Source organism: Vanessa cardui, chromosome 15 (genome assembly GCF_905220365.1).
Source record: "Vanessa cardui chromosome 15, ilVanCard2.1, whole genome shotgun sequence".
NCBI classification, from domain to species: domain Eukaryota; kingdom Metazoa; phylum Arthropoda; class Insecta; order Lepidoptera; family Nymphalidae; genus Vanessa; species Vanessa cardui.
The window spans coordinates 8258374-8281491 of NC_061137.1; the positions used below are offsets into that span (position 1 = coordinate 8258374).

General features: G+C 30.8%; 1 protein-coding gene across 7 annotated transcripts in view; it reads right to left on the bottom strand.

Moving 5' to 3' along the window:
• The window catches only part of LOC124535560 (apoptosis-stimulating of p53 protein 1), a 257185-nt gene that overhangs the window by 12663 nt on the left and 221404 nt on the right, over positions 1-23118 (bottom strand). For all 7 annotated transcript variants that reach the window (XM_047111806.1, XM_047111807.1, XM_047111808.1 and 4 more), the window contains 2 exons: positions 21020-21146; positions 4824-4996 (listed from right to left, as the gene is read on the bottom strand). In XM_047111806.1, coding sequence (XP_046967762.1) covers positions 4824-4996; positions 21020-21146 — 300 coding nt within the window. The remainder of the gene's footprint in view (positions 1-4823; positions 4997-21019; positions 21147-23118) is intronic.

A 23118-nucleotide genomic window follows, 5' to 3' on the forward strand; every position in this document is an offset into this window, starting at 1 on the left:
TTAATTCAGACACTAAAATTCAAACATTATTAGTATAACTTAAATACGGAATAATCGCATCAAGCCTGAGTACTTATTAAGTCAGCGATAAAAAAAGGTTATGAACTAATGCTTATAAATTAGTAATTAGATAAAAGCCTTATTCATAAATTATCTTTTTTATTTTATATTGAGTGCAATTTAAAGTCGTAATTCATTAGGCATCAGACTTATCTACGCTAGGTTTTAATATTTTAATCTATGTAATATTTTTCTTAATTTAACATTTACGAAGCTAATAAATACTTTTTAACAAAAATTATATATATTTTTTAAATTGTTTAAGATTAAAAGATATGTACTTTGTATGTCCATTGAGCTTCGCCCGGGATCGATGAATCTTTAAACAGTTATTGTCGACACTTTTGAAGGTTTTTGGCATCGTTATAATGCAATATGAATATGAAACGCAAGCCGATCATTAGTTAGTAGTACCTAATAGTACTTATAATATTCTAGTAAGTATATTGGAAAAATATACAAAAGAAAAAGATACAAAGCAATCATAACCTAATATCTTGTCGTTATAAATATTATGTAAATAATTTATTAAAAAATTAAACCGATTAAGAAACAAAACAATAATAATAAAAATAAGATATAAAATTGACGTGGTTTTTTTATTATTATAGTTATTAATTGTTTACGAGATAACAAACAAGACATTCGTATATAATGAAGAAATATCGAGCTCCACCGAATAAAAATAAAAAAAACATGGTAAATATCCCGTATTTATAAACTGTAATAATAAAAATAAAAAATATATCTATGACTTCTTTCTTTCCGATTTTAATGAAACTTGCAGTACCCTAAGTCGAAGTGTACCTAACTAAAATCTAAATTGATTATCTCAATACGACTTTTAGTTTTCGAAGAATTCTTAGACAAACATACAAACACACACTTCCGAAATTAAGCACATGTACTTGAAGCTTAAATGAATGGATACTCAAGTATAATAAAATTCTAACAATATTTCATACATGCAACCTCCTTGTTTTAAAACTCGGTTAAAAAACCTAGAGAATTACCCTGGAAGCGTGACAATTGCAAAAGGAAAACGTATAGTGTGTCCGTTATTTATAAATCCCGGTTTTTTAAACGCTTTAAAAACATGTGAAGTACGAAGGAATGTCCAATAGTTTATAGCTCCGCGGAAAAATGCACCGCGATACTTTTTTTTTTTTAATTATTCAATAATCAATCGAATAATATTAAATCAGAGTGACATTAATCACAGATTATATAAGATTTACATTATATTTCAGCGTATCGTAATTTGGCATATTATAGTTTGAATTAAGAAACTTTAAATTAAATATAAACAAAAAATACACTTGTAGTATTTTATGTGGAAATTTTAAGTGTGATGCATTTGATACTAATTTAAAACAATTACCATAACCTTTTGATATAAAAATAATTGACAATATTAAAAGCAAACAATTAACACATAACAACAAAAAATAAAATATTTATATATGATAAACATTTGACTTTAAATGTTTAATAAAATAAAGGGTTTTACTTACGAGACCAAAATATACAAAATGTATCGTCAAGAGACAAGAACTGAAATCCAAACACTGTTACAAACTAAACCACGCGTAATTATTAAAAAAAAGATTTATTTCAAATAACAAATAAACACTTCACATCAAAACCCTCGTTTGTTTATTCGCCCACGTCAAAAGTCTAAGGTCAGTTAGAGTACGATGAAGCAACACGCGCGACGCTGAAGCTATAACTAAATTGTCAAATTAGAATCTGAATCAAACAGACCAAACATTGCACGGGGTACACAAGCGAAACAAGTTCGCAGATAAATCTCAAGATCAGTCGAGGAAAATTATTGGAATTTCACAAATGGTTTAACTTCGTCTTATAAACTCTATAGTAAACAAATTAGGTTGCGATACATGAAATTAGTTATGAAGTTCATTGAACAACTCATTAGAGCTTCGAAACTTTAAACGTGAATAGATATTTAGTTCGAGTTCAGTAAATTTGTTTCAAGACTCAAGTGAAGCTAACAAAAGAATGTTACTAGGTATGTAATTTTAAATTCAAATTATTTATTATCTTCATATTTTTTGACGTTTATAAATAAATTTTTGTTTGAACTAAATCTTCGAAGATTTGTTTGAACTAAATTACGTTACGATGATATGTCAATATTACGTGTCCAGAGTACCGGTCCACGCCGGTATGACCAATGTTTGTGACGTTGACTTTACCTGACATATGTATAAATTTTATTTGAATTTGATAATTATTAACTTTGTATTATATAATCTTAATGTAGACTTTCTTAAGTTTGTCTTCGAATTAATCTTCAGATTATATATCATTTAAATCACATTTTCAAATAGAGATCTATTCTTTAATGCTCAGCTAACTAGCATGACAAACGCAGACCATGATTCGTTTTAAAGGTGCCAATAATTGTCATGCCAACACTTAGATATTAATACTGGTATAATTTTATTTAAAGCGCTGTAAAAAAATACATCTATTTATATTGAAATAGATACAAAATATATGTAGCACTTAAATCGATAAAATTATATGAAAAATTCAAAGATGATTGTGGATTCATCCACATGAATTGTATATAAAATAAAAGTGATGTTTTGAAACTTGTTAAATCTCTAGATCTTAATTGCGAAGATTCAATGCTATCAAGAGCGTGTGATCGCGACCTGATGCCCGCAACCTATTTGGCGACTAGCTCAGTGCGAATTGACAGCGATTAAATATATTGACGCATTGTTTTAATGACGAAAAATTTTATTGGTAATATATTTTAAAATCCATATCTACCTTTTTTGTACTAGTGTATATCTACCTATTATCGATCGCACTAAGTTTATTCTTATGATTAAAAAGTAATAAATACATGTATATTTTTAAATAATATGACAGTTATTTAAATTATATGTTTTATTTTAAAGCAGTCACTATTATTATGAGTGTTCGAATTCCCGTAACCTACTTGGCGACATTCACAATGCAAGAGTTGCTGACAGTTATGCGTTCTCTACTGTCATGTTCATTCCTTTTTATATAATATCTACATTTCTCAATAGCTTGTAGTGTTCAATGCAATCGAGTAAAGTTATATACGAGCTGCAGGATCGAATCTAATGAGAGCATTGTAGATTATTCTAGAGTTTTCTAGACGATTTTATTTATAAATGAATTGAAAAAATATGTAATTTTGTTTTTTGTTAAAATTCAATTTATGTCGTGTTCAATTTCAATTGGGGACTTAATGATTTAATTTTTATTTTCTTTGAAATTAATATTTTATAGATAATTAATTCTGGTAATAATCTCGTGCAATCAGTCAAAATCGAAAAATTTCAGGAGAAAATATACAATTTGCTTATTCTAGAATGTGTGCTAAGTAATTATATCATAAAATAGATTACGCATGCAATATTATATTTATAGCCATTCAATAATTGTAAACATAATTATCGCTATATTAATATAATGTTTTCGTGCAAGGTTATATCAACATATATTATATAGTAGTAGTTTTAGTGTATTTAGTGTTAGTAATAGAATAAACTCTAAGTATATAATTGAACCAAAAAGCTATAAGAATAATGAGTAGGTATAATTCAATCTGATATATAACGTCCGACGACCTCCGTGGTCGAGAGGTGTGTACACCGGTTTTCACGGGTACGCCACTCTGAGGTCCCGGGTTCGATTCCCGGCCGAGTCGATGTAGATTACCATTAGTTTTCTATGTTGTCTTGGGTCTGGGTGTTTGTGGTACCGTCGTTACTACTGATTTCCATAACACAAGTTCTTCAGCTACATTCATTCATTCAGATACATTGGGATCAGAGTAATGTATGTGATGTTGTCTCATATTTATTTATATTTATATTTATTTATAAATATCAAATTAAAAAAAAAAACTACTTTTTCTGTCATAATATGTAAAGAAACCATTATAAACTATAGGATCTATTTAAATGTCATCATGTAAATATAAACGTATAATGTAGTTCTCAATTCAAAATGCATAGATCATAGTACCTTTTAGTGCTAAACAGTTTTACTGTTTTCAAAAATTATTTATAAAAATATATAAGTGTTTGTATGTACATTTATTTTTTAATTTATTACAAATTTTAGGTTAAAAAGTGCTAAAAAACTTCTTGAAAAATTTAAAACCCAGCCAAGGTGATGTTCCTCTCTTTATGTCTGTTAAGCAAAAGAAAATTCTGGAATACTCGACTTAAAATGACTGAAATTTCATTCGTTTAATAAGTAAATGATGTTGGCGTTTTAATTGCGGTTTAAGTCTGTTTTTTAATCTACCTGGATATTTTATCTGTTTTATCTCAAACGTTAATTCTTTATTTAAAAGTCAGTGCCTTATTGATGACCGATAAAAAATATATAATATGTTGTCCGTACCACAGGATGGGAAGTATGTAATCGCTGATTACATCAAGATTACTATCAATAAAGAAAATCTACAATAAATTAACATTGGATTTATTTCTTTGATGTTGACATTTTCTTGTGGAATAATTAATAACGAGACGCGCAATTTTTTATTCAATTGACATGACACGAACGTATCTCTACAGGCTTCTAAGAACAGTTTTATCTCGAAACGATTCAGATAGTTTTGAATTAAATTCTTGAAATTATTATCATCATTATTGAATACACGCCATTCCCATTTATTACTCTGTGTACTAATTTATTTAGCTTCGTATTTGAATATTACAATGTATGAATATTAAACTTACCATCAATTCCCGCCTTAATTTATCCAACTCATGAGCTGAAGGTGGAGCCGGCTGTACTCTGCCTCGCCTCAATTCTTCTAACTGCCTCGTCAATTCTTCAACCTTCGCCACGGCCACTGACAGCTCTTTTTCTTTTTCATTAAACAACGCTCGTATTGACTCGAGGTCACTGGCTAGAAAAAAATAAATATTTCGAATAAATATAATGGCAACATTAAAACTAACTAAAGTAGTAAAGTAAAGTAAAGTAACAGCCTATAAATTCCCCATAGCTGGGATCAGGCCTCCTCTTCCATTGATGTAAGGGTTGAGGGTTAGTTGAGCTGAGATGGCCCAGTGGTTAGAACGCGTGCATCTTATCCGACAATTGCGAGTTCAAACCCAGGCAAGCACCACTATATATATATATATATGTGTTTATTTGTCTTTGTAATTCGTCTCGTGCTCAGCGGTGAAGGAAAACATCGTGAGAAAACCTGCATGTGTCTAATTTCATCGAAATTCTGCCACATGTGCATTCCACCAACCCGCATTGGAACAGCGTGGTGGAATATATTCCAAACCCTCACCTTAAAACTAACTAACTTACGTGTAATTAACGTAGCTTACGACCCATTTAAAAAAATATTTGACCGATGAAACTCACTATGTATATTTTATGAAGAAGATTTTTGCACTATACACCTACTTCGCAACATAGGCACTGCATTATTTAATATACATTAAATGCGTCAAATGCTGTGCTGAATAAAAGTTATACTTATATAAAGCTTTTTTTATAATACATTTAATAAAAAAGTAACTTGAATAATAATTCGGATATTTTGGTCAGGATATTTTTCCTGTTTGTGATAAATATTTTATAATTCGATTAATATTGTCTGTATTGTCACGTTTTTGCTTACATTTTCTTGCAATAAATTCGAGTACTATGACGAATCTATTTGAAACACGGAAAATAAGTGTCGCAATTTTTTAATTAAATATAATTTCAGCTTTGAAAGTAATTTTATGCAAAAATTCTATTTCACTGTAAAAATAGCCAGCTGCGACCAATTTAAACGCTCCAAGGGAAATACCTCCGACTTTTCATTTACTAGAGACAATAAAGAGGGTTCTATCTCTATGAAGCGTCCTCACTTGAACCTTAGCCCTATAACCAGCCTTTTCATTTCCAATTAAAATATTGGACAACATCACATACATTACTCTGATCCCAATGTAAGTAGCTAAAGCACTAGTGTTGTGGGAAATCAGAAGTAACGACGGTACCACAAACACCCAGACCCAAAAAAACATAAAAATCTAATGAATTTTCTACATCGACTCGGCCGGGAATCGAACCCAGGACCTCGGAGTGGCCTACCCATGAAAACCGATGTACACACTACTCGATCACGGAGGTCGTAAAATATTAACAAAATCCATAAAAGAATATTGCTTGCTTATTCCTTCTGTATTTTTGATTAGTAACATTTCTATACTATTTGAAGCTCTATGTAATAGTGTCATAACAATAAAATAACATAGCTGTTTTGATTGTTATATGATGTGGTAGATCCATAAGATTGAATGGTAACACCGCTTTGCAATTGATAAGTATCGTTAAATATATGAGATGGCATTCACCCTTATTACGTGGATTTTATTGATAATACTTTAGTCGGAATTGGAAGCAATTTACACACAGACTTGAAAGGTTATTTATTCAATTAAATAGATTAAAAACAATACGATTTCAATATTTTGATGGAATTTTTTTTAGAGGGACTTTAGAATATTTAATCAGGTTAATAAATATACCTCTTTCAACGTTCTGAAGCTTTGATCAATCAAGCAAGTTCGATCTATGAATTACTCAATAAAACTCGAATTCTATTGAATTATATGTTACTTTTACAATAATGCGCACCTATATGGGTGTGATATATCTATACGTTGGATGAATGAGTTTAATGTAGCGATCCTAAAACATATTTTTTAAATTATATTAAATGTGAAAGTAAAAGCAGTACTGAACGAACGTTTCACCCAGACAAACCCGCCAAAAAATCTCGAAGACACTTTTTATTCTCAATTAATTATAGTTCCAATTTTAAAACATCGTTTTGAAAACTTTTCAAAGGATTATTTGCCTGCCTTATTAAAAATTGCATTATATATATTAATATATAATTATATATATAAATATTTAAACATTTTATCGCTAGCATAGCCTAGCCTAGACTAAGCCAATATATTCAGCTCTCTAAGTTATTACCGGAGCTAAATTCTTAATAAACTCCATTGAATAAAATGGTGATAAAACAATGGCTCGTTTCGCCCCGAAGCGTCGAATAGAGCAAAATCGAGGAGGTAGCTTTGTGAACTATCTACATACCCGTCTTCGTTTTCTGAAGCTTATATATCGCCCTGATAATTTTTATCAACCTATATATCTACGCGATTTTTGACTGATGACTAAAATTTGCTACATATTTGTTGAAATTTATCAAGAATATTTTGTCTCTTAAACAAATAATTATTATACGAAAAACATTTTCCTTTAATGCATGAAATAAAAGAAACTTAATTAAAATGTAAATGATACTTTAATGATTGTCTTTTATTTCAACATTCATTAATTAAATTCATATTTATGACAATCATATCGCTGAACTTTTAAGTCTTAAATTTAATTTAAGCATACACCTGAAACACATTTTTGAATAAAATAAGAGTATTCCAATTTTTGTTGTTTTTATAATATTTACTGGTCATCGAGTAAAAAACAAAACTATGTATTGAACTGGTTTTCTAAACGTAAAAATTTATGGAATTCATTCCGTTAGCAAAATGTTTTGTCAGTATGAAAGCAATTTGGTTTAAAAAAAAAAACAATTCTCATAATGCCGGTTATTCCCATTGTAAAGATATAACGATTGATGTTTTATATATTTATACAACTCATATCACTTTAGTGTTTAATAGATTACTTCTAACTAAAATTCCATTAATTTAATGAGTGAATTTGCCGCTTTTAAATTAATTAACATGGTAACACTAAATACAAATTTTACACATTCATCTATTTAAGTTTTATAAATGCTCTTATAAAATAAATATTTTATAGGAAAATGGAGATTATTGCAAAATAGATAAATTTTATACACATAATAGATCATATTTTATTAAGAAAATAAAATAGCAATTTGACCTGATTGTATGTTATCAGAATTCCAAACTACTCTTACAAGGTCACTGCCACGAGGATCATCAACAATAACTCAACTATCGAAGTTGTTGGGACTCCTTAAATTTCCCTCTACTGTCCTTCAAACCGGAACATTTCACAAAGCGATTCAAAGTTGATCCTTGACGGTAATACAACTGATAAGTGGGTGAGATCTGAATTAATCTCAACTTATCGCACCAAGAATACAGACAGAAGCCTCATCGGTATAATGATTATTGTAATCCACATTACTTACTACCTCCATGGTCGAGTGGTGTGTGCACCGGTTTTCATGGGTACGCCACTCTGAGGTCCCGGGTTCGATTCCTGGCCGAGTCGATGTAGATTACCATTAGTTTTCTATGTTGTCTTGGGTCTGGGTGTTTGTGGTACCGTCGTTACTTCTGATTTCCATAACACAAGTGCTTCAGCTACTTACGTTGGGATCCGGATAATGTATGTGATGTTGTCTCATATTTATTTATTTATTTACTATTGACTAGCGACACACCCTGGCTTCGCACAGGTGCTTTGCTACAGAATGTCTTCAGAAAGTCTACGTGGTCTTTTTTGAAGACCTTCTTAATATGTACAACACTGTAGTTCATTATTTTTTGCAATGCATTTACACTATTTTTTTTGCAAGCGCATAACATGTTTGTGTACGACATCACTTTAGAAACCTTTAAAATAATTTATGTCTACTATATTGTGTATGTATTATACATACAAACCTTCCCCTTGAATCAATCTACCTTTAAAAAAAACCGCATCAAAATCAGTACTGTTATTTTAAAGATCTAAGAATATACAGAGACAGACAACAGTAAGAGACTTTGTTTTATGCTATGTAATGATTATACGTAAGTCCTTCTCGTGACTTACTAAAAAACTCTTATAATTCACTGAGCAGAACATTAGTATATAATTTATTATCAATATCATATATATTTCCTTCCTCGCAGGCCACAAAAAGTTTAACTGACGCAAATTGATGTACGAGCAAAAACAAAACGGGTATTTAACACTTACGAGGGTTAACATGAAAAATGATCTCATAACCGTTTCTTACTCTTCAGAAAATACATATTCTGAATGTATTATACGAAATTCTCGGTAAGAAAATATTTTATCACGAAAATACGTCTTTAAATTTATAAAAAATAGACGCACATTTTGTATTCTAAAATTTCAACAAAATTAATCGGTGTAAGTACTAATATGAATATTAGATGATATTTATTTTAACTATAGTAGATACTCTTTTAGTTTGCACAAGTATATACGAAACTAAATTAAAAATAACCACTGTGGAAATCATGACCGCGTGGAATGGTGGCAAGAATGCTAGCAGTATTTCCACGTTGAATCGCAATTTCAATTCTCTGAGCCAAAAATGAAATCTGGTTAGAAGTGAAAGCAATAAGACCTTAAAACATTTTTTTATATACTCATTTATACAACATGTGTAATACTACACATGCATAATATAATATGGGGTTATTTTAAAATATTAAGTATAATAAATTGTACGTAAATAGCTATTAATAGGATATAGCCAATATTTGACTCGATCTAGAGATAAATGTACCCCACAACTCAGCCCTAAATAAATCAGTAAAGTAAAGTAAAGTAAAGTAACAGCCTGTAAATTTCCCACTGCTGAGATAAGGCCTCCTCTTCCATTAAGGAGAGGGTTTTGGAACATATTCCACCACGCTGTTCCAATGCGGGTTGGTGGAATGCACATGTGGCAGAATTTCGATGAAATTAGACACATGCAGGTTTCCTCACGATGTTTTCCTTCACCGCCGAGCCCGAGATAAATTATAAACACAATTAAGCACATATATATATAGTGGTGCTTGCCTGGGTTTGAACCCGCAATCATCGGTTAAGATGCACGCGTTCTAACCACGGGGGCATCTCAGCATAAATCAGATAAACAAGAAATTTTTTTTAGTACAAAAATAAAAGACAAAGAAATGATGTATCGTAGTTTGTTAGTTCTTCGCTCAAACTGATTAAAAAGTGGTAAACTAACTTCGATGCTCCGGTCGTGTGGAATTAGCCCTTCTACTCTCAGTAGACTATCGGCAACACAAAAACTTATTAAAATTCTAAAAAGACTGAGAATATGTAAAATATAATTAAATATGTTCATTAGTGTATACAGTACAAATAATTTATAAGTTACATAAATAGGTATATAATAAAACTAAGAGAACAATTTGTCTATTACATTAGTTTACCGCCGAAGTTACATTTAAATATTTACTTTATTTATACTTATAGGTTACTCAGAAGGGTTGAGAACTAATAGAAGCGATTCAGTGTATCTTATAGCTTCTTAATCTGGATTTGGATTTTGAGTTATTGTTGAAAATAAAAAGCATTAATAAAAAGTTGTTATTGGAGAATATCAGCAACGCTTTGAACAACACTACAATTCTAAAAAAGCCGGTCGTATATTCGTTAGTTCGAGTGTGAGTTTCCAATACAACTGGCACAAATAAAGAAACGAGAAGTAGTTCTGGGCACGACCACATAGGTTTTACTTCGAAACAGTCAACACAAAACTGTAACAAGTAACGTAACTATGAAACTTATTGATTTTCAGCGACTTGAGGATGCGTGACTAGTTCTGTGTCATGCGGCGCCTGGTACGTGAACATGTCGGTTTGTCAAATTCGACTAACGTTGCAATATTTACATTTTTATTATTGACTCTGTATTGACTGCGTAAATATTTTATTTGAAAGATAAATATTATCAAATCGTAACGAAGAAAAAAGTGTTATAGTTTTACAATATGTATATGCCATTCAAACTCTTATTTCTATAAAGAACTAAAGTTAAAATCATATATTACTGGTGTTACCATATTCAAAATAATAAATCTTTTTTTTTAATTTACTTAACGTATTAAAACAAATGTTTTCAGCGACAGCAATATTGTGATATATTTTGAGTTAGCAAAATAACAATCGGAAATAATTAAAAGTGTTTTGACTGTAATAATAACGAATATTGTATTTAAAAAGCAAATGAAATAAAATACGACCGTAGTGACGAAAGCAGTGTATTTATAGACCAAGGTTTTCGAATTTATTATTTACATGTGATTTACAGGTGCTTGAAAATCGATAATACATTTTTATTTGAAGTAAGTTTTGATTTAGTTTTAATTAAGAATTACATTCATAATAGAGACATTACGAGTATATATTTATATTGTGTGGACTGAAATTAAGTAATAGGTATTCATTAAATATTTCTGCTGTTATCTGTAACATTTATGATTCGATAAAGCTTATATCGAGTTCAAAACAAATTTAGAAGATTTGTAACTATGTATTATAAATGTAATGGGAAAAGTGTTATTTTTCGTAAAAATTAAAATATACTTTATTTAACGTTTTGAATGTAGATTCAACTGATTAAGACAAAGAGAAGGAGTATGTGTATATATTGATGAATTGATTGTTGATGTCGCCCTGGCCCTGGATAATTATATTCACAGTAGTAAATCTCAAAAAAGACTAGACAACTTCGTAGGAAGTATTATAGTGCAGTCTCATAATCCGATGATTTCCGAGACAAGGGGTTGTACACAATTGTAACATCCAACCTCCAGGTTGTTATTGGGAATTTTTCCATCTATAGTTTGTACCCAGAACTTCGAGATCCATAGTGTATATAGCCACTGGACCAACAATAATTTATATCCTGAACAAAAATCAACAATTACTTGCCGACAATTTTTACCATTTATATATAATAAAGTAATGAATTGTATTCAGAACATTTTATCATCATTTTCTCATACTTCAATTGCTAAGCTTTATTTCTCAATCTGAAAGGGATTGTACGTTCCCACATAATCATCTTAGCATTTGTTTTATGTAACGGTTGCTATCACACAAATCTTTCTTTTATTGCGTCTTAAGAACATTTATCTAGTAAATGATATTCTTTACCGAATAAAGTTTTATTTAAGTAATTGGATATTCTTTCAAGAAACAATATACGACTAAACTTCTGTTAGATAAAAATAAATTATTTTCATAAATTTTTTTTTATTCTAATAAAAAGTTTTGATAGATCGAATATTGCAACCGAATATTTTATATGATAGTAACATTAATTACCTTTAGTTATTAATTTAATTTAGAAATAATCAAACAATAATAACGGTAGGTACATCATTACCGTTTACGATTCGCTTTTTAATCATATCGATATTAATTATTATTCGTTTGATTGATTAATGTTAAATTAATGTTAAATTAATGTTGACCACATGGTGGTAAGTGGTCACCAATCATAACAAACAGCGCTGTAGGAGATAATAAGTTTTTCTCACATGAACGAACCTTAGAGACTAAGAAGTAATATCCCTTGTGTCTGTAGTTGCGCGGGTTCAATCACCCTTTACACATAAACACAACAATACTGAGTATTACCCTACCCAACAAAATATGTATGTAAATACATTGTATAATCCTTAAAATTCTCCAAGATATACCATATTTTATCTAAGGTAAGTATCATAATTTTCATCTTCGTCTGAGAGCTTCTTAGGCTTAACGGCTTTATTTAATTTAACAGACATTAACTAAAGACAGATTATGACTAACGATACATCAACAGGCGTAGAGTAGCAGCTGTTCGTAAACTTAAAACATTACAAACGAATTGATGGAATCTAAAATGTAAAAAACACATAAGTCATTTAAAAATATTATGTGAACTAAGATGCGTTATTAAAAACTCCTTTCGAACAAAATGTCGGTCGTTCCATTTTATAATTAAAAATAGTACGTATAAAATATGTTTTTAAAATATTGACGTAGTACTCAATCATTCTTTATAAAGAGATTCATTCATTTCATGAAAGAGCTAGGTAAAATATTTTTAAAGCGACCGTAAACAGACTGCTGCTAGAAGAATTCATAACCTGGAGCTCAGTCGTGAGGCAAGCAAGAAAATTCCTCGAAAAGGAAGTTTAAATTTATAGCCGGCTAATACTTTTATACATCGGTTATTGTTTGCTATATAAAAATATTTTATCCGTAAACGACGTTTTAGAATAACTTTGCTCTAACCCGGTTTGTAATACTTCTTAGACATACAAGATTTTTCTTTATAATATCGTTTAATTAATGATTTTCTTAAAGTAGATAAGTTAATAAACGCTTCTACTAGCAAGGGTATGTACCACCAATCGCAGGATATGCCGCAAATACACTGGCTCACTGATAATTTCAAACCGAACAATAGCAACTCTACTATATTTCATATAACATACATGATGAGTTGTCCACCCAGACATCGAACTGCACAAAAGCCAGCGTTTTTTTTTTTAATTTTATGAAGTGGCTATAAATCATCTACATATTTATTTAGAACTATTAATGTGAATAACAATGAAACAAAATTATTATTGTTAGTAAAAATGAATTTTATAGAAAACACTTGTCAGTAAAATTCTAGCAACAAATTTGACATAACTAGGCCACAATGTAAGATCAAGATCGTTCTATTTAGATTTCTAATATCGCATTGAAACATGCTTGTATCGAACACTGAACCTTACATAACTTGAACATCTCTATTCTCGATACGAAATGACATTATAAACTCTACCAGCAAGGTAATCTCGTGCAATATTTTCAAGTAAAAATGAATGTTATTTCCATACGTGACATAAGATTACAAAGTAAGGATACTAATGTAATCCCAATAGATACACTTTCTGACGTCACATATTAATTGATCATTTTATCGATATTATACCGCTATTATATATAGAGAGTCGAGATGGCCCTGTGCTTAGAACGCGTGCATCTTAACCGATGATTGCAGGTTCAAACCCAGGCAAGCACCACTATATATATATGTGCTTAATTTGTCTTTATAATTCATCTCGTGCTCAGCGGTGAAGGAAAACATCGTGAGGAAACCTGCATGTGACTAATTTCATAGAAATTCTGCCACATGTGTATTCCACCAACCCGCATTGGAACAGCGTCGTGGAATGTGTTCCAAACCTTCTCCTCGAAGGGAGAGGAGGCCTTAAGCCCAGCAGTGGGAATTTACAGGCTGTTGTTGTATACAGCTATTTATTTAGTTAGATGTTAACTGAGACAACTAATCACGTTCAGCAGTTTCTAGTTTAATTTTTTCCGGCATAAATTATTATGGATGAGGAAATAAATAATATTACTTTGTAAGTTACTCTAAAATAAAATAATGTTGTACACATTTTAGCGGAAGTTACCGAAATTTTCAGTAGCCATAATTGAGTTCTATAAATCTCCTATAAAAAGTTTTGCTATATTCGACTAATGTTGCCAGTTGCGTTCACCAGAAATTCAGATGATTTCTGTTTTATGTTTTATTTGATTCCCTTTACTTCAAAAACTTTAATTTAAATAATACTATTATAATTTAAAATATGTATATTTTAAAATCTTCATTATCCATAAATCACTTAAAGCCGTTGATCTTATGCTTTTCCTTGTCCGGTGGTGTTATATTGCCGGATTAGAGTTATTTACTCTATTCGGTGGGGATAATATTAAAAAATGCTGATAATTTTGCACACACACTTAAACACTATAATCTTCCATGCGCCATTGACCAGTTTATTGGAGGATGATTATTATATAATTACTAGCACTACCCTTTGTGCCTTCGCCCGGGATAAGTAGTGTATGTAATATATTATGTTTCCATAGATATACGAATACGATTATTATTTGTGAGCTGTACAGAAAGACACTTCAAACGGATCGATTGTATGAAGTAGAAGATTGAGGCGACAAAGCGCCCCTTACAGAACAGAATCTGATTACGAAACGAGATTGTCTTAATATTTAAGTCCATCCATTATACTTTCGACTTTTCGTTGATAGTAAATCGTATTAACGTAATACGTCTTATATAAATGTTTGACACAGAATATGAAACATTAATATAAATGACAAGTTAAAATTAATTTTAGTAGCGAATTAATATCACTATAGAGTTACGAGATAAATGATATTTTGACATATTCATTTGTACCCGTCCACGCGTAAAGTAAATTTCACATTACAACTAACTTTTAATCTATGTATTTCGGCTGCAAAACCGAAAGTTTATAATAGTGAACCAGTGTATCACCGCCCGTACAATTTTAACGCTTCGTATTTCTGTTCGTTTAGAAAATAAAGACTCCTCTCCAATAAAGGACATGACATTTATTCTCCGTTTATCACGCAATTTTGATTGGTATTTAAGATTCTTCCAATATATTAGACAACTGACTTTGCGAAGTTTTAGAGCAATTCTCTACTACAGAATACGATTATAAATTCCTCTATTAAATTTTTATTTTGCCAAACAAACACGAGGAGTAAAACAACTTGTCTTGTCATACTTAATATAATTTGTGCCCTTTTTGTTTGAAACGTTAATATTCAAATTGACTTAGAGACTAATATAGCGCCTATATAAATATTATATTTAAACCTTTGTATTTACAATCTCATTGATAATAATAAATCATTTTTTGTACTGTTAGTCCAAAATGGAACTAAGATATAGACGGGGCAACTTCAACATTCTACTTGATAATTTAATTATTAACGGTTTTTACTTGGTGGTAGGGCTTTGTGCAAGCCCGTCTGGGTAGGTATCACCCACTCATCAGTTATTCTACCGCCAAATAACAGTACTCAGTATTGTTGTGTTCCGGTCTCAAGGGTGAGTGAGCCAGTGTAACTACAGGCACAAGGGACATAACATCTTAGTTCCCAAGGTTGGTGGCACACTAACGATGTAAGGAATAGTTAATATTTCTTACAGCGTCATTGTCTATGGGCGACGGTGACCACTTACCATCAGGTGGCCCATATGCTCGTCCGCCAACCTATACCATAAAAAAAAATAACGGGTTTTGTTGAGAAAACTCGCTTTAATTGATATCCTGGATTATGCTCCCTAAGTGGACAGCTGGCATTATGCTCAATTTTAGACAAGCGGTGATCGATACGATATAGCCGGCCGTTAGATCTCAAATTGACATTCCATTTGCTATCCGTCCCGTATAGAATAGATTTTGTGCCCCTAACGCCCAGTTTGATTTATTCCAATGTGTAAAGACTTCTTTGATAATAATATATTACAATCTCATTATAAGACATAATACTTAGTAATTAATATGTACATGAAAGATAAGACAAAAGTACAATATACCTTTTTTTGAGATTCTAAGAAAATTTCCAATATATATAAATACTAAAAAAGTTTGATATTGTCAATACAAAAATAACTGGCAGAATTTATTGAGTTATTTTTTATTTATTTAAGATCGAATCTAACTTTAAGATTTATATCATGTCATTTGAAAATGGAACAGTTTTGATTTTCTTTTTATTATTGTCACATAACAGCGTACACGATGTACGTTGTATGTAAATGAAGCAACTTTTCATCGGATTAAATTTACAGAGCAAAAACAAAAGAAAAAATATGAGAATTGTTTGCGTATTCATAATACTCACAAAGTACCTACAATTTTTAAAAAGGTTTTTGATATTTCCATTCATGTTTAGCCACTGAATTACTGTTAACCTTTTTGTTGGCTGTTAAAATAAGATTTTTAAAAAATAATCCAAAAATGTTTTAAATTTTTTTTTAGTGATCATCAGATGCCAACTCTCCTGCCATATAGATTGACGCGGTAAAAAAAAAAAAACTTTTTCGAATCATGCCATATTCAATGCTCCACTAACTTTGGGAACTACATTAATATTACTCTTGTACCTGTAGTTACTCTACCCTTCAAACTGTACAAGCAATACTATTGTTGTGTAGAATTTCTGATGATTTGATGTATTTACCCAGACGGCCTGCCACGAAGCCTTACAATTTCATTTGACCAACTATATAAATAATAATTTATAGTAAAACTTAATTTCAACCTACAAAACCTAATTAAATCAATAGATCATACCTCAAAGATGACGCTAGAATAGTACTTATATACAATAGCCTGGACATTAATTGAAAACCCTCCATTGTAGGTCGAATACGGTATTCCAGAGCGATCATTCCTTATGCAATAGTCTGCATTCGGAAGGAAATTACAGTAACAATAATCGAATTCCTATTTACAGTCTCGACAAGGGCTCTTGTCTTGCTGGCCTTTAATCAAGCAGATTAAATGTCAAACACATTCGCAATAACAATCGATAGATTAATACAATACACGTGATTAATATAATGTATATGTGAAAAAAATGAGGTAGCACGTTGTAGAATATGCAGGAAATTTGGTGATAGGTCGATGTGAATGCACGTCTGGTCAGGTACCACCTACTTATCATATATTTACCGCTATACAGCAGTAATTAGTATTATTGTATTTTGGTTTGAAAGGTAGGTGGACCAGTGTAACTACAGATAAAAAATAATAAAATAAATATGAGACAACATCACATACATCACTCTGATCCCAATGTAAGTAGCTAAAACACTTGTGTTACAGAAAATCAGAAGTAATGACGGTACCACAAACACCCAGATCCAAGACAACATAGAAAACTAATGATAATCTACATCGAATCAGCCGGCAATCGAACCCAAGACCTCGTGGTGGCATGAAAACCGGTGTACACACCACTCGACCACGGAGGTCATCAGATACAGGGGACATAACATCTTAGTTTTCACAGGCAGTGGTTACACCACCAGCTCCATTGTCCATTTGTCAGTTCGCCTATCTTCATCACAAAAGAAGCTATATGAACAGATTTAATTATTATTCGAAGTGGTGATTTAAATAAACAACGATAATACCTTCTATTCTAAATATTTTCGCCAACCGATCGTTCACTGAATCTTGTTTCGATCCCTTTATTTTAAAGTAGACATAAATAAGGTAAAGACGTTTTCAGTTTTTATCACTCCGAACTTTAATTAAGTTTTTGTATTTGAAGTAAGGGTAATTGTATTACAATAACGTCGACTCAGATGATAGGCAAATGCCCCAGGTGAGATTTACGAGTCTCGCTAAAATTACATTGTGAATTTTTAAAACCAATTACGTAGATAGGTAATAAGAATTATAAATTATGAATTCAGTCCTCAAAAACTGTCCTCGCAAATCTAAAACCGATTTCCCATCGACTTTATATTTCAATTTAATCATAAAATGAAAATTTTCAGTTTTTATGTATAAGTATATGTAGGTACTATAGGAAAACCTATACTCACGATAAAATACTTATCGCGTATTTTAATAAATTTACTTAGTTTTGGATATATTTAAAGGTGAACATTTTAATATACAAAAATAAAAAATAGCCTTTAACTGTGCCATGTTATGGGTTTGTGCTACAGATACGTCATGACGCAGTATCATCATGATATTTTACTTTATCGAGCATGTTATGATGTATAAAAAAAGAAGCACACGAATTCAATCCTTGGCTAAGGTATGCTCAGTTTTCTAACCAAGGAGCAATCTTATACAAAATACTCAAACATAATATTAACATTAAGAGTAAAATGTATTTATTTGAATGTTAGTTATCTGTCTGAGAAATGTAGACACTAAAACTTATTATTTTATCATCCTATAATTGAACGCTTCTCTCAACATCTGAACTGCTATCAGCTGAAGCCAAGTAGCACTTTAGACATATTAATTTAAAAACAACACAAGTGACTTTATCTATAAATGTTGTGTACGATAAGTTAAACAATGAAGTGTCTTCTTCTATCGAATGTCTTTCTATCTTTCTGTCATAATAAAAGTATTACGACAGACAGAAAGATAGATCCATATCTTCTCCACTGCGTTCATTTTATGGGAAAAAAAAATTGTACCCAGCTGTCAAAATTAGAAGGTATTAAAACAGCACTTAGCAAAACACTTTAACGCAACTTAAACTTCAGTTAAATATATATTCCATATTTATTTATTTAGTGCTTTAGCAATTTATATGTAAGCTTATTTTTTCGTTTCTTACAAATGATAGCAGTTTCTGCAGTAATAATAAATAATTTGAATAATTGCGGACATTTTTGGATACGTTGATTGTATTGTGCAGCTTGCATTGAACACACCCTCACTTGACATCATGCTCGTACGGTTCCTCGCATTTAATTAATGGAATATCCCATCGAGTACACGGTTTTATTTGGTAATTAATAGTAATGAATAAAAAATTATACATTCAAATTTTTATAGCCCTGTGTGCAACGATTAAGCTTATAAAGGTCAGGTCACTATGAGAGGACTATATCCGAATTATGTGTATACCAGAAGGAGAAAATTAATTGCACGATTAAACAGACGAGTTCCGAACAAATTGTTTTACTTGTTCCAGCCCTGTGGGGGTTATAACTATTTTAATGGCCGTTCAACTGTATTTTAAATAACAATTGTTTGGATGTATAATAATTGTTTATTGTATGGAGTTAAACTTTGTTTTATTTATTCATATAAAAACAAAAGTGAGGTCTGCAGTTATATATAATATATATAAATGTTCTTTGTATACTGAATCCTATTAGGAAGAAGCTAAAGTATGCATCAAAACTTTATCGTACCATCTGAATGCAATCCGTAATAACAATTTCCCGGATGATACGCTTACAGAAATTTTAGGTCATACTAATGAGTCAAATAACATAAACTGAACGTTCCTAAAAAAAAACGTTTTGAACATACTGTAAATTGTAGTTTATATATTTTTACAAATAAGATTGACATACAATTCACAGACTAACCCGGTGAGTCAGACAGACATTATTTTACTAAGGGTTTCATTTTGATATTATAAATATGAAAAAAATATTTTTTTAATATTATTAAATTTTAAAGACAGTGTAATAACATAAACATAAGCATGTAGAAATATTAATCTTTGCTCAAATAGAGTTTCTCGTAAAAAAAAAACTAGTGAAACGGATCCTCACACTAATTGGAATTGGCGCAGAGACGCGATATTGATTCGTACCTAGATTGTTCAAATATTCTGTAATGAATTTTACGAATATTTCGGGTACATTTTTGGGGAAAGGTTATTCAAAAATAAACTGGTTCAAGATGAAACTAACAAAGAAGTCGTTATATTCGATAATATTAATCCGTTATAAATTAGTAAAGTTTAATTATCTTGGAAGCTACTTTGTCTTGAACATTATCTTAAGACTATAAGTTATCAATACAGATAAACTTTAAACGTTCTCTCTTTTTCATAAGTATTCTAAACTGCTCCTACTGCTGCTACTTTTGTATTTATGTCGTCGTCTCCTTATCAGCAAGCACAATATAATTTTAAAATACAATTGGAGCTCTCAAAATACCTACAAGTACTTCGGTGATTACTCAGGCTTAAAACCCCTGTGCCATCTCAGTTTGACAAATTACCCAACCTTTAAGTTGATAAGGTGTTGAAATTAAATACCGTAAAGGGCATATCTACAAAATATAGCAGGTTATTTGTTTTTTAAGATGAAATATTAATTAAGAAGCAGTATTATTCAATGAAAAAGTAGGTATACAGGTTTATCTCGTATTATCATTCAACATTAATTATAAAACATCTAAAATAGAAGAGAATCGTACGATATTATTTCATTTTTACCTTGAATTATAATGGCTGAAAGAGATGAATTGTATTCATATTTTAAAATGTAGAATTGGGACCTAAATTTGAACGAACGTAACCGTCAGAAAATAAACCTATCGAAGTTGATCTCAATCTTTCAAGTGTTTTGAATAACGTATTGTTGTATTCTTTATGACTTATAATTAGCTTATCATAAAATATTGTAGTTTTGTATTACACGCATTTATGCAATGGACTTTGATTCTAAACATTAATTAATCATCTTGAACATAATTCAGTGCAACACGAACGAAACGTACACGTAAATCACGAATACGATTAAAGCAATAACATATTTATTGTATACTCACTAAGAGCGATATTCGCTTGTTTGTTTCTGTCAAGTTGGCCTCTCAACGCCCTTAACCTCCGTAGTTTCTGTTCCTGCGCTTCGACGCGCTCGCGCAGCCTTCGCAACCGCTCGCCTTCTACCGCCACCTGTTAACATCAACAAAAGGATACGTCAAATTCATCCTCATAAATAAGAAGACTTAAACAGATGAATTATAAAATATACTTCGTAATAAAAAAAGAACCTAAGTATTTTGACATATTTAAACAGAAATGTTTAGGATATTTTAACCGTGGCGTAAAAAATTAAATGTATTTGTCTTCATGGGGACCTAAAGTGTCCTTCAAAACATTTTCAAGGAAGGTAGAAACCAGCTACGTCAGCAGATTAACGTAGGACCTGTTCAGAGATACTCCTGATCTTGAAAGAAAACAGTCAGCTACAATAAGAGAACTTTGCCGTATCAAAAAAAAATTGTAAAAAATATTAATGCTATTAAAAAATATTGACTTGCCCCTTTCATCTTGATAACGAGAATGATATGTAAACTTAATTAATATATTACTATTTATTAAATTGCAAGGAATATCTATCCAATAGTAAGATCGCAAAATAAGTTTGATATTTCTTGAGTAGCGTTATATGATAAAATTGTACACCTTATATATGGTACATACCAACGATCCTATAATATTTAAATGTTTGTATAATATAATTTAGTATTTATGAAGAAATGTCCAAATTCTAACGACATTTATACCGAACTGATGAAACTGAATACTAAATACCCAGTGAAATATTCCGCCTGCTATTATTCATCGCTGTTAAATTATCTTAAGATATTCTGACTTAAATACCCAAAGGGATACGAACGTCAGTATCCTTCGTATTGAATATAACAGGAAGTCTACAAAGAGTGTGACAATTTCTGTGAAATTCAAATAGAGGTAAAAAAGGTTATATAACTAAGTGAGTTGTTCAATACAAAGCATTGAAAAGGAAGTTATAAATAAAGATTATGTGTGATTATAAAATTCATCTTGGAATTGACATTATCAATTTATTGTAGATATTTGGTTTTCATTTTTAAACATTTGTGAAGCATAAACATTTTTTTTTTCGAATATTTGAACAAAGAGGTTTGCTATGTTATTAATATTTTATCAGGCTGGCAAAGTATGCGATCAATTCTGAATAAGACCTATATTTTTACTTGTCTTCATTCAAAATTTCAATGTTTGGGTGTACCTTTTACTATTATGACAACCTAAACGTTTTTGACTAGTATTATCGGAGATAATTGACTAAGAAAAACAAAAGAACACGAGATAATATGTCTTCATTGGAGTACGATGTGTGATGGCAAAAAAATTACAAAAGAATACTAATAAAAGTCCTCCAAACATTTTTGGAGCCCAGTTCGAAACAGATGTAAACCCTAAAGTGTTCTTTATAGTCTAATAACGGACATGTTATTATATAATGTATGGGTAAATATGAAATTGTTATGGCAATAGCTACAGGGCGTTCAGTAATAGCTAAACAGCTGCGTGTTTCCCTTAAGAAAATGTACAGCTTACATCAGTATCGTGGTATCGTTCGTATTATTATTACAACGTCAGAATCTCTATGTTCATAATTCATTCTTTCTATTTAAATGTCATTATTGTTAATTAGTCAACAAATTTTTGACATAAAACAATTGAAATATTTGGGGTAATTATTGTTGTAAGAAAATAAGAGACAGTGAACACTCCACCATAATATAAGCAGTTACCTGCTCTTGGATATTGGCCATGTAAAATATATAAATCAATATTGTAATTGCGAAACGTATTTCTCTGTTACAGCCAAAAAACTGAACTGAATTCAATGGAACTTGGGATGAAGCAAGCTTAAACAAAGGCCACAAACAAGGCACACAGAAAGCGCGAGCGAAGCCACAGGCGAAAACTAGTTTCTTGTAAGATACTAATCGTGAGATACCAGGTGTTACATCCCAAATACCCGTAGGACGGTATTACAATATAAACAAAGTTGTTTGGTGGTAAAATAAACGAGGGAGTACCCAGATAGGACTCATAAAGTCGTTAACGTAATTAACACTTCCTAAGGTAG